At 37.3% G+C, this 14,076-nt stretch overlaps 1 protein-coding gene across 1 annotated transcript in view; it reads left to right on the top strand.

Annotated features, from left to right (window-relative positions):
* RAPGEF5 (Rap guanine nucleotide exchange factor 5) overlaps positions 1-14,076 on the top strand; it is a 155,711-nt gene that overhangs the window by 111,093 nt on the left and 30,542 nt on the right. The window contains exons 12-16 of the mRNA XM_053955047.1: positions 8,418-8,496; positions 9,602-9,746; positions 11,060-11,157; positions 11,894-11,924; positions 12,859-12,937. Of these exons, the coding sequence (XP_053811022.1) occupies positions 8,418-8,496; positions 9,602-9,746; positions 11,060-11,157; positions 11,894-11,924; positions 12,859-12,937 (432 nt within the window). The remainder of the gene's footprint in view (positions 1-8,417; positions 8,497-9,601; positions 9,747-11,059; positions 11,158-11,893; positions 11,925-12,858; positions 12,938-14,076) is intronic.

Genomic DNA, 14,076 nt, shown 5'->3' with positions numbered 1-14,076 from the left:
AATTTCTGGGAGATGACCTTAGAAATGATTCCTAGTTCTGACTTTTGTGCTCTTATAAAAAATGTGGTTGTACAAGTTAAGTATGATGCCCTTATGTATTTTAGTTTTCTAACCTAATGCCAGAAAGAAATGTCTTGCTCTTTATTCCTTTGTGCATTGATTTCTCAGTGCCTTGGTTGTTAGGTGACATAACTACTATAATTGTTTTAATACATTACCAGCAAATTATATATTGATGTTCTTTTTTTTCATTGACCTTTCTTTCTCAACATCATTTTCTTTTTTTTTTTTTTTTTTTTTTTTTTTGCTTCATGCTGTGTCCATGGTGGCATAGCACCATTAGAGGATTGGATTTTGAATTAAGGGCTAATCCTGCAAGGTCCTGAGCACTGTTGCCATCTGCTAAATGAAAGAGAGGTCTGGGACCTCTCAGACATGAGCAATATCTTGCTAGATCAGATAGCAATTTGCATTTACTGTTTTTGCTCAGAGACATCCTGACATTTTTAGTAAATTGCTGCGGAATTACGGATTACTGAGAAACTTCTACCTTTGAAAAGAGTTGCTCCTGTCAAATCATTTTTCCTTTTCTGCAGAACGAGCAATTTTCTGATTACAGCTCAACTCTCAAACCAGGACCTTTGTTTGCATTGCTGAAAGGTTTCAGAGCATTGCATAGTATTATATGAACTAAACCACACAAAAAATTTACGTGTAGCATTGCCTGCCTCGAGGTGTGTTATAATTTTTCTCATTTTGCAGAAGGGAGGAAGAGGTTTGACAAGAATTTATCAAGGCTATGAGCTTTCAGCACTCAGAGGCTGAAAAACTTGGAAATGCTTTGCTGTAGCCCTCATTTTGTTTAATTTGAACTAAGTGACTAATTATTTAAAATAGAAAAAACTGTTTATTCTCTATAGAAAAGTAAGTAATCAGCATCCATTTTACTCAGGCACAGGGCTCGTCTGTCTGTTTGCCCAGCTGTAACCCCATCTCATAGGGCTGCTTTTCTTGATGACTGTGAGAGATGCATGTCATAACTGTTTCTGATCAGTATGGTGTTGCTAACCCCATCAGTGAATATTTTCTTTCTAAAAAAATATTTCCAATATGAGCTATGAGGTCAGAAGGTGCATTAGTTTTATTGATCCCAGCTTTTCAGGCATAGCAGGATAAAAATTCCAAAGGATTCAGCTGGTCTAGCAGTTGACTCTTTTTTCCCAAGTATATTCTGGGGAATAAGCCTGACAAAATGTTAGAGAAAAGTGTCTGGTCCTGCGAGGTAGGGATTATGCACTGAATGTAAATGAGAGCAGAGTTGTTGATGATTATTTAATTTGTAATTCTGGCTAATACTGGTAAGTGTATTAACATAAGGGGATGTCAGGAGCTGACCATATGGTCATCTTATCATCTTTGCCATAGTCACAAATGGGAAATGGCATGGCTAAAGGGTTTTATAATTCTGTGTTGTCTAAAATACATTTATTTATCTCTTCATCTTTGTCTTTCTCAAAAATATCTCCCCCCCCCCCCCAAGAACTTCACTGTCATACAGAAGTCCGTAAGAATTTGCCATGATGTTTGAAAAATGCATGTGTAGCCCCACTTGTATTTTGTGCTGCTGGAGTTCCTAGATGCTGACAACCAATATATTATACTAAAGTTCTTACATGATGAGGATGAAGAAGATATTATGACCTCTTTTTAGTTATTACATTTCTGAAAGAAAAGTTGAGCAGGAAGGAAGGACACTTAGCGATTTCCTCTGCTTGGAAAGCAGAGGGTTTGGAGTGTTATATTTTTAATTCAGTGCATGGTTTTCATTCTCAAAGTTTAATTCTCTCATACACATATTGACAACCACAACTGCTCTGTAGCATGACTAAGGCTTGCCACTACAGTGGCAGGAGTAGTTTTCACTTATGAGTTACTGAATTCCAGTGGCTTGTTCATTCAGGCAATTTTTTTTTCCTCTTTTTTTATTGTTGGTATTTGGTTTTTCCTTCAGTCTCCATACAGGTTTCGCCTCCACCAGCAAATCCTTGGAGAAAGCTGAATCACTACTTTGCATAAAGACTTGCATTCCAGTGCTTTATCTATATTTTCTTATAAGCTGATTTAGTGTGGAATACAAGCCTGAAAACCCTTAAATCTTTCTGTAATTCTTGCACAACCATTCACAATGGATTTGTACAGTGCAAAGTCAAAGAGATTTGGGTTCACAATAGTGATAAGTTTAAAAAAAACCAACTCACCCCAAAATAACAGATTACTTGTTTTTCTTTGCAGTTTAACAGATTTCACTGTCAGTACCCTCTCCCCAACTAAGAGTACATGGCATAAACAATCTGCAGAGAAAGGAATATAGAGTCTATGTGCATGGAGTCTATATGCTTATACTCTTCTGTATAGAGGAATTTGCCTTTTGTAAGTCATGCAGTCATAAGAAAAAAAGTCGATGCATTGATGTTTTAAATCCTGTTGTTGTCTTGTTTTGCATAGCTTTATTTTTTTCATAGTATTTAAATAAGCATATAATGGAAAGGGTAGAACATGGAAAAAGGAATGCTACAGAGAGTGGAAAGAACAGATTCTGAAAAGTTGCTCTGTAAAGTCTGATATGAAAAAGAGAATGGTTTTTGTCATCTCAGCAGTCAGTTTGTCACTGAAAGTGGGAGGAATTGTTTGGCTTTTTTTTCTGCTTTTGTTTGTTTATTTTTTCATTTTTGGGTTTTTTTTCATGGTAACCATTGAGAAGTAACAAACCAAAATCTATTCAGGATGTAGTAGTGTGATCTGAAAACCAGGACAAACTGGAATTTGTCATCAAGTTATCTCTTCTTGTGGGTATAAAGGGATTAAGGACTCAGGCATTAGGAATAATTATATCTGGCTTAGTTGGACAGTATGTCTTATATTAGCAGTAGGGCAATAGGTGTGTTCTAAATGCAGCCTGAGCTATTGGACATATTTGTAATGTAGATGTATATGCACTATTGGTTTAGCTGTGGTGGTCTAAAGATGCTGGTTGATGCATGTGCAGGCTAGTAAATAATATGTGAACATATAAATTGCTAGGTGGGTAGCTAGACATATGTAGCTATCTGTAATACTTGAATGTTTGCATACATTTTTCTTTGCTCATTCTATGGCATAGCTTTTTTAATATTTGCTTTTTCCAGATGTCCTCAAAAATATCTCATTTAATCAAATGAACTTAACTTTTACTCAGTGTGACAAAGGCATTTCCTTTAGATTCAGTCTCTTTGAATGTTTATGTTACAAGTTATTAAAGTGAGGCTGCCCCACTGGTGCCTCATACCACTGTAGTAGTTTAGGAAAATGCTCCAGTTTGAGAAGAAGGTACAGATGTTTGATGTGGCAACACCAAGAAGTGTACTACCTGTCCTGATTTGTTAAATATGTGTCACAGATTATTTTTCTTTACAGATCTATATTAATTTCTGTCCTAATCCTTAGTAATTGATAGCCTGCCTAGAGAATAGGGTGGAGAAAGGAGAAAAGAAACCATTGGAAAATCAGATTTGGTGTGAAAACCCATTCTTTCCTCCTGTCATTTTTTAATTGTACCATCACCTTGAGCTGGTATTTGTAGAGCTGTCTTCTCAGAGAGAAAGCATTTCTCCTGTTAGAGAGGTGGGTAGGCACATGGAAAGCAGCAGGGAATCCTGCCTATTTTTTTAGTAGTTGGGAATATATAATGTGTTGTTCGTCTAAATATTTTATCATTTTCTGTCACTGGGATGCTAGGTTCCCCTTCCCCACCAAATTCACCATTGCTCTTGTTCACCCTATCCATACAATGCAGTTGCAACTTCTCATGTAGATGTATTTCTGGGTCCTTCAGGATCCAGCTGAAAGCAAATGTTCCCTGGATTTTTTACATGGGTGAGAGTGTCTCTGTACTGCTCTTTCTACCCCTCAGCCACCCTGAATGTGTCTTGCAGAAGGACTTGTCCATCACAGAGGAATGGGAGGAGCAGTACTAACAGTTCCTGGTAAAGCTGTGTCTGTGCTTTATTTCACTTGGGAGAAGGAGGGAGCTCATAGCCTGGGAGAAACTGTCTCAGCAGAAGCTGGTGCAAATTGATTATTTAATAACAAACAAGCACAGTGCCTGCTTTTTTATTATTTTTATGCCTATGGAACTTGCGCAGAATTGGTGTGGTGAGATTACTGCCTAAGGCTGCCCCCAAAGAGCTTCTAGAACAGGAGGCCATGGGACTCCTGCTGGTTCTGTTGCATGTCTTAATGAAACTTTAAAATGCTTGAAATTGTCTTTGAAATTAAATATTCCATAGCTGCAGTATAACTCCTGACTTAGTAATAGTTGCTTAGCCAAATAAAGAAAAATTGTGGGAAACAAAGAAAAGTTAGGTTGATGGCTAGAAGAAAAAGTTTAAATAAAAATTCATGAATAAGAGAAAAAAAATATTGTAGCATCATAGGCTTTTGCACCAAGATTTCCCTTCCAATGTCTTTTCCAGCTATTACTGTGAATTTTATTCTCCCTGTTTGCTACAAATGATAGAAAAACTTTTTCTATAGGAATGATAGGAGAAATTGTCACAAATTTAGGCAGAAACTGGAACACAGAGTAAAATTTTAAAAGGGTTATGCATTTCACTGCCATTCTGAGTGGGGTTATGGTGAACTGTAAATTATTAATTAATTGACTGGAATTGCCTCTTGTAACTCTTAAATCAAATGTGACTAAACAGAAAAATCTCAGAAAGACTTTTGTTCATAATTGTCAGCCCAAATTGTACAGTTACAGCTCTTCCTCATTCAAATTTACTGCTCTTAGTGGCCATTAGTAAGAGAATGAATAATATGCTGTGAATAAATCCTCTCATGGTTACCCTTTCTCTCCATTTGTAGATTAAGACCACAAATCATCATTTGTGGACACATATTAATGTCCAAAAGTGTCTGACAAATGTGCAGTTGTTTGTTTTGAGCAGATTATTTTTGAAGTATCAGTACACCCTCAGGTTTTGTGTTCCTGCTATGACATGAAAAAATATTCAGGAATGAGTTTAAATTACAGGGCATTTAGGAAGAGAATATAGAAAATAGTTACAGTGAACAGTAGGACTTCAGGAAAATACCTACAAGCTAGTTCAGGCATTTTAAAATATGAATATTATTGTAAAGTCTTTAGGTGATGTCTGGTAATAGATATTTAATCTTACAAAAGCACTTTCATTGCTTACTTGTTAAAGTAATTTAATGGATGAGTGGTGCTATTAATGGACCACATGTATAATCCAGACTTTTTTTGTTCAAAACATTTCTCTAGGGTTTAAATTTCTAAACATGTTCAGAAGCAATTTGAAGAAATTTAGCCTATACACAAGCTGTAGGAAACTTAATTTATTAACTTTTCTTAGCATTTCTTCTGCATTTAGAGGATAAAAGAAATCACTATGTATACATATGTGCAACTTTAAGTGGGCTGAGTGATATACTGTATGTTGATGGGATTGTTAGAAATGTGACTTTGAATGGAAGGATGTGGAGATGGAGATGAACAGAGGGCTTTAAAACTGATTGTAAGTTACCTGGGCAAATGTACAGTTTCAGACTTTCCATCACTGTTCCGTTTGTTGTAGGTTGGTGTTTTTTTTTTTTTTTTTTTTTTTTTTTTTTTTTTTTTTTGTTTTTTTTGTTTTTTTTTTTTTTTTTTTTTGAGAGAATTGCATTAGTAATGTCCATAACATAGTTCTTGCAAGAAAAGTAAACAAAAAAGCAAGAAACTGACATGATAGTAAAACCAGTCTTGCTTTCCATTCCAACACTTTGGGATACTGGAAGAAAGCAGATTATCAGGTAATAAACATAAAAGTCGTTTTGCTAAACACCAGTTACTATGATAAAGTCACACTCCTTTGAACAATTAGAGAAGTTCATTGATAATATCACAGTTTTGCTTCAACATGGAGTTAATTTCTTTCCGAACACATGGCTATGTTTTGCTGAAGCTCAGATATCACCTACACAGACTAGGAAATCAGGGAAATAATCTGCTGTAAACATCTCTTTGACTTTGTGAGGATCACTGCACAGTCACATAGTTCTGTAAAGAACTAAAATATGTTTGTTGACTCCAAGCTCAGCTGTTTCCAAACAAATGTTTGTGAAACCTCCAATTTAAATAGCCTCATTGTACCATCCAAAAGACATGCAAGAGAATGAATAGATGACCTTTCAGATAGAGAACAAGCTGTTCACCATGTCTTTTCATTTACTGAGACAAAATACTCTTTTTATGCAGAGATAATACTTTCCACCATTTTTAACAATGTTGGGTAGAATAAAGAGTTTAATTGTTTTTCTTCTGAGTGCAAGGGGTTTAACCTATGCCTCCTTAGATCAGGACTCTTTCTGGACCTGCACTGTTAAATGCATTGAGTGAGATAGACTTACTAATTTTTTTTTTAAAGACACTGGAGGTATTTTGAGTCCCATGCTCACAGGGTGGGATGTCATCAGCTATCCATCCATGTTTAGCCACGTGACATCTGTCTTTGAATGATACATGGATGAATTCTCATTGCCGTTATGCACGACAGTTATGGGATCAATAATTTACTGAAAAAGTCCAAGGCAGCTGTAACAGAAATTGGTCTAAATTATTGTGAAATTGCAGTCTTGCTGTGGAAAGCTGCTGGGATGCTCTCAGTTGAACACTTGTACAAAAGCACTAGCTTGGACTGGAATAGATTACAAAAAAATAGGGAGAAATTCAGGATATGGAAATCAGGGCTCAGCCATGTCTTTCTCACATAAGGTGTGGTTTGGCCCTTAGTGTTTGCAGTTGTAAATTCACCACTTAAATCACAACTTAGTATAATTGGTGCTAACTAATACCAGCTAGTTACACTGATAAAATATGTTTTGCTCTACAGTATAATTGAAATCACTTTGTTTATTGTTCAGCCTCTGTCCATGTTTCTGTTCTTATCTGAAAAAAAAACCAGAGCTGTTCTCTTGTTAAAGGAAACACAGCGTATTGGCTGAAATTAAAAGAAATACAGTCAAACGGAATCCCTCAAAACTTGAGGAAAATCTTACCTTTTGGGAAAAAAAAAAAAAAACACCCCAAAAGCAGAGAAAGAAGCAGAAATATTTTTATTTTGTGGTAACAAAGACCAATTACATTGTCTGTTTGCAATAAAGATTTTTTTGTGTGAACCAAATACTCTAGATCATGCATCATGCATGAGTAGTTCAGTAAAATTGGAATCAAATTTGTTTAAAAATTTTATAATAATTTCATTTGGAAGGGAGCTGTGAAACCATTGGGTCCAACCCATGCTGGAAGCAGCTTCAGTTAGACCAGGATGCTCAGAGCTTTGCACAGGCAAACCCTGAATATAGTGATGTTGGACACTGTGCAGGTAACATGTCATGTTGGACCTCCTCACAGGAGGAAAAAATAAGTACTTTAATCTAGAAAGCATTTCTTTTGTTGCCATCTCTGATGGTTTCCCCATATCATTTTGTAGCACACCTCCAGGAAAAGTCTGGCTTGGTCTTATCTCTATTCTGCCACTGGGTTTTTGAAGACAACCATGAGATTATCTTGAGCCCTATCACCCAAGAGCAAACCCAGTGCTTTCACCCCAGTGATCTGTGCAGTAAAGGTTTGGGGAAATCCTAAAAATAGTGTGACATGGGAATGAGGAATGAAAAAGTGACACTGAAATCCTAAACTGTCCGTTTGTCCTGACAACATGACGTGCTACATCTTCTTTGCGTAAGGATGGTCTGTTGGCAAGTACCTTCAGCCTGATTTTGTAACACTGATAGAAACCAGAAGGAGAAAAAACCTTCATTAATACAATTGAACAAACCTTAGAGAAAACTTCTCAGCACTTACAGAGATGCCCACAAGACTAACCAACCATCTGAAGATTTGAATATATTTATTTCATGGTTCTCAACTACTGTGCATAGATGTTAATCACAGTTCATGGCAATCCTAGTTTTTTTCTCTTATTACTAAATGCTATTCTTCTGAATTTCCAGAACAAGTTAATGTGTGGAAAGGCTGCTTTGTGTGCAGCTGAGCTAACTAGGATGGCAGTGTTTGTTATAGGGACTCTTTCTTACTGATTCCTGAACTATGATGAATGATTTTGTGCATACTTTTGCCTGTTGGTGCTTTGGGAGCTGAGGATGTACTTGATAAGTAAAGGGACTGATCTCTGAAGGAGCAACACATTGTTAACTTTTGAAACTTAAAGGTTTATGTATTCTGTATTCTTTGGGCCTTTTTTTTAAGGGCAGGCATCCTGTTCCTGCCATGCACAGGAACAGGAGTATATACTTTCTTCCTGCTCTTGCTAATGTATTGTACCTTGGGCTGTTTTTGTCTTCCTCTGCAGAAACTCTCCTGGATGATTTCCTTCTCACATACACAGTTTTCATGACGACCGATGACTTGTGCCAGGCCCTTCTGAGGCAATATCCTTTTACTGAAGCTTATATTCATGGGGTCACACATTTATTCATAGTTTTATCTATTGCTGAGCCTTATAGCAAAGCTACATGCCTGGTTTTGAGACAGATGTCTAACTCATAGCAACAATGCAATTTTATGTCAGCTTTGTTTGAAGATAAATAAACTTTTATAACTGTGACATGGTAGAATGTAAAACCTCCCCAGATTATGTTAATTCATAGAATAGCTGTATGTGCATAATACATTACAGAATACACAAGGAAAAAATGTAAAGAATTTTGCAGTCTCTGCTCCTTTTATCATGTACTACAGGATATAAGTCTTAACTCATTCTGAGATAAAATAATTATTTTCATGTATTTCTAATGACTTGGATAAGCTACAAAGCTATGGATCAATGTTTGAATAAACTTGTGGCTATTAAATGAACCTTTTGTTTGTTTGTTTGCTTGTTTTTTTTTTTTTTTATTTTTTCCCCATCTTTAAATTTTGTGGTGAAACCATCAATTTTTTTCCCTTATAAGGCAAAGAACCATGAAGAGACAGGAGCAAGTGTCTAATGTATCATCTGACATTTAATGCTTCTGCCTTATGAATAGAGAGCAATGGTAGAAATAATATTTCACTTTTTTTTAAATTTTAATAGAGTCACTTCTGCAGATAGTATAATTTGTGCAGACAAAAAGAAACTGACTTCCTTTGCCTGTTTTTTGTGTTATAGTTATGCTTTGCCATTCTTCCCATAGACATTCACATTGGCATCGGTGTGCAGGGCAAAGGTTCATTCTCAGTTCTGCAGAAAAGATATGACTGAACATTGTATAATTCCTTTTGAATTGATTTTACTTTCATAGACTCATCTCTCTAATCTGTAAGGGAAAAAAATCCTGTTGACACAGAGGATGAATTGAAATTCCTATTACTGAAAATTTCATTCCCAAAAGTTATGAAACTCCTAAAGCTCCAGACAGGATAAAACATTTAAAACTGAGCAGTGCAGTGAAAAAAACCCTTTCATTAGCAAATGAGATGATTGAAAAGTCTTTGCCAACAGTTAATTTTAAAGTTTCTTTGAGATCTTATTATATGTTCCTTAACCTACTGCACCTATTGTGCTAAGAACCACCAAGGGAAAGAAGACGACTCTGATGTGTCCTGTAGGAAAAGAAAAGTCTTGCATTTGGTGTCTCAGTGGACTTCTCTCTACAAAGACTGGTTACACGAAGATGAGCATTTAAAACAATTTTTAAAGGTATTGAAACAATTTCTGTGATGCATTTCAGCACTGTTTAATTACATACTGTGTCTAAAAAGCCCCAACAGCAAAATCCATATAACGTATTTTTTCATACTTAGATCTTCGCCATGAAATCTATAATATAAAATGATTTACATGTGTCTTCTTTAAATGACTGTTCTGGTTTGAAAGCAGTGAGAGACTCCAAATCAGAAATACAATTTATTAGGAAAAGGAAAAAAAATACATGCAATAATTCAAAAGAAAAACCATTGACAGAGTGAAAATCTTGAGATTCCTTTTTTCTTTTTTTTTTTTTTTTTTTTTTTTTTTTTGTTTGGTTTGTTTTGGTTTTTAAGTAGGACACACTGCATATGGAAGCAGAGACCTTAGGATTTTTGCTTTTTGATACTAGATGTGTATTGCTGTACTGGAAAGGGGACATCATTTCAGGCATCAGTGATGTCATCCTGAGTTGCACCTGTTTGGATGCAGGGCTTTCTGGCCATGGAGGCATGTGACTCTTCACTGTCTCACAGTTCCTCTTCTGGAACCTTGTGTGCAGTATTAAACAGCAATAGTGTTAATGATGGTTGTAGTTACAAAACCAACATACAGGGTCGTCGGCTGAAATCATTCATGCAGAAATCTTTGAATGTAGGGACTAAAGCAAACTTGGTGAGTCAGCTCATACATGTGATCCTCATTTCCTTAGAAGGGAAAGGGAAGGATCTACGTGCAGAAAAAGTGTAGAGAAAATATTTCCTAGAATTTCAGTCACAACAATGTCTTCTCCCCAACTTAAAAGTAAGGTTTATTTATGTATTAGTTTACAGCTAGGAGAGCTGTGGGAGTTTGTGGGAGACATCAGATCAGTTTAAAATGCGTGCAAATGTGAGGAAAGGTAGAGTAGAATATTTGCCATTTTAAAAGTCCTTATCTGATGATCTGTTATAATTTTGGATAAGTGGTGATGGTGTGATGTGCTGTCATGGTTCAGAATGTGTTATGCTGACCTAACCCAGGTTTCATGTAATAGCTTCAAGTGGCGTTTTAAATTTTCCTGTTTATAGACAAAATAGTAAAAGCATTTTGCCCTCTCGCTTGGTACACACTACTAAGTAAGAGTGTTTCTCCAAAGAATATTAAATATTAACCTGTCTGGAAATTTAAACAGGAACATTATCTCCTTACAGGTTTTGCATAAGTATAATAATATCCTGCTGTTTTAGTAGGATAATGCCTGAATTGACTTAGACCACTGATGTGATGCCTTAGATTTAATGTTTGTGTTGTCAGGTGTTCTAAGATCCTGCTTTGTTTTGTAGACTATATACAGAAATGTGTTAGATGATGTGTATGAGTATCCTGTTCTTGAGAAGGACCTGAAAGAATTTCAGAAGATACTTGGGATGCATCGCCGTCAGTAAGTATTGATTATGTTAGTGATCTTTTATTCAGAGTGTAATTTATTTTTGTTGCTATCTTTCTGTAATTCAGTAAGGTGATAAGTGATACAAGTGGCATATTCAGTTTTACAAATCATCTCATCTTAAAACTAAGGTTAGATTATTCCGTTTTTTCTGATGTTTGATGGGCAGTGTTTGTGACTCAACATTCACTCCTATCAATTTCATTTGGGATTACTTACAGACAAAGCAATGGTTTGTGGAGAAGCTGGCAAAAATTCCCTTGGAAGTTGCAGTCTGTGACTTCAGATGGTACCTTCATTCTCTCTGCAGTACTGAGAAGCAAATAACTTGGAATAGTCACCTTAGAGTTATTATTTTACTAATAATTATGTCATCTATAAAAGATATTTAATTGGCATGTTTTTCCAACAAATGGAGGTTGTTTCCATGGTTTGGCCATGGGGGAAGTGGAAGGAGCTGTGCCCTTGAGGGTGACCCTGACTGCTGTGTTTGCTACTCCAACAGCTCATGGGCTGGCAGCATTGCTTTTCACTACCTCGATTATGCAAGTCAAAGGAAAGTTCTCTGGCTGAGCCAGATGCCTTTAGATTTTCCTGAAGAACCTCTGCAGCCTTTCTGCAGTGACCATTTACTGTTAAAAACTTTCTGATGTTGTAAAGTTTGTTACAGCTAAAACTTTTCCTAAGCTTTAGCTGGAAAGAATAATTGTGATTTTCCTTTTTGTTTCAGCACTGTAGATGAGTATTCACCTCATCGAAAGGTAATGCCAACTTGATTGTTGCTGATAGCTAGATAACTTACCACCTCACTTTTTTTTTTCCTCTCTGCCCACTTCTCTCTCTTTTCTTGGCTTCTTAACTGAATTGACTAGTGACCAAAAACATGACAGGACACATCAGTGAGGTTAGACCTGCAATGCTGCTTAAGGAACGTTTTTTTTTTCTTTGAGTGTATCCTGCATATCAGCAGTGTGATTTAACCTGCAGTGGTTGTGACAGTATTAGCATGTTAACAAGATGCTTTGAGATGTCAAAATTCAGGAGAGGCCTGGGAGGGTGTCCCCACCGAGCTAGAGGGATGTGGCAAGCTGGGCAAACTGGGGTGAACACAGGCATTTACGTGGATGTCAAGTAAACAGAGCAAAGGGCGGATTTGTTGTGACAGGGACAGACAAAAAGAGAGGAATATGAATCTGTCTCTTTGACTGGAGGGAGAAGCTGCAGCCAGAGAAAGCTGGTGTACAAACTGCTCAGAGGTGAATTGCTGTGCTTGACAGTTTTACTGGGCTGAAGCTGAAGTGTGTAATAAGCTTAAAATGTTCCTGCAAAATGTGGAAGGCAGAACATGAGATTGTAGTGAAATTGCTAAATAGGCTGATTGGTACATAGGAAATGTATATAAGAAGTGTGTAAGAAATGGGCTCTGAACATGAATACAGAAAACCTTGAATTGTGCAGGCTGCTTAGCCTTGGCATGTCCTGCTTCCTCCAAAATCCCCACCTTGGCCATTATTTAGTAAGGCAACTCCCAGTTTACTGCTCCAAGAAAGGGTGGGTGTATTTCCTATACAGAAACCTTTTGGCCAGAGATATGGGTTAAATGCTCTATTCTGTGAATTACTGCTTTGTAAACAGCAAGGACGTAAAAAAATCACTGGTTTTTTTCCCCTTTGTTTCTTTTCCACTCCTTTACAGAATAAAACCTTTTTCCACCAGTTCAGTGTGAAGGAGAACTGGCTGCAACACAGAGGAACCATGAATGAAACAGAAGAAAGTGAGTATAAATGAAAGAGTAGAGGAAAAGCTCAAAAGCTATACAATTGTTTCTCAAGGACTTCCATGTAAATATTCTTTAGCTGACATATAGCTTTTGAATAAGACCTTAGGGATGCAAAAGAAGAAATATTTGGCAAGTTTACCTTCCTTCCTCCTGGTTTGCAGGGCTCAATAGTGCCATGGTATCTCAAGGGGTTTTTGCCCTGTCCAGTTCCTCCAGCACCCCTGTCACAGTCCTGTGTACGTCCCAGCTGTGCTGACAGCCCATCCACCAGGCATTACTTGTGCTCCAATTCATGCTCTTGGTCTCTTGACCTACATCTTGGTTGTGAAAGGTGAATGAATAAGCCTGTCGCATGAAATGGGCCAGGATCTGCTAACTCTGGGAATGTGCCTTAGCTCCGTCTCTGCTCTGAAACATCTCTGTGTGGAGTGCAAGGTGCCACTTCACTTTAATGCCAGTCATTTCAAAAGGCAATTTCCCTCCATCACTGTTAGTACTGTAAGGCAGTGAGGCTGTCACCCTCCTGCAATGCCTGAGCAAAGAAGGAGGCAGAGAGGAGAACACTGTGTACACAAGCAGGGAATGGCAGAAGGAACTCCTACCTGGCAGCCTCGCTCTTTGACAGTAGATCTTCATTTCTTACTGAGAGCAAAACTCCAGAAGTTCACTGGAAGTCAGTGTATTTTTAGTGTTCATTTGTGACATAATAAAAACTGAGCTTGTTCTACAGCAAGCTGAAAGACTTGCACAGTATGTGCTGCTGATAGATAATCCTCTTTTTGTGCTTCAAATGTAGGGGGGTTTGAGGTTTATGTTACCAAGGCTTCTTCTAAAAATGTTATTTGTGGATGAGAACCCCCACATTCATTATTCTTTCAAAGTTGAACACAGCTTGCGGGTGACTGGAAAGGAAAGTGTACTGGTGCAAGAAAGGGGACAGACCATGTGACTGTGATAGGACAGTCACCAGGACAGGACCCAGCAAGGCCACTCCTGACTGAGTTAAATTGCTTTTGTCTCACTCCTTGAGAGCAGGAGACATGGACTATGATGGGATTGAAGTAATGAAATAGCCAGAGTGAAGCTGGGGAGGGGAGAGACAGATGCAGAGGCTGGACATCTAACCCTGTGTG

The sequence above is a fragment of the Vidua chalybeata genome, chromosome 1 (assembly GCF_026979565.1).
Source record: "Vidua chalybeata isolate OUT-0048 chromosome 1, bVidCha1 merged haplotype, whole genome shotgun sequence".
Classification (NCBI taxonomy): Eukaryota; Metazoa; Chordata; class Aves; order Passeriformes; family Viduidae; genus Vidua; species Vidua chalybeata.
This window is presented reverse-complemented; position numbering and strand designations above follow the sequence as displayed.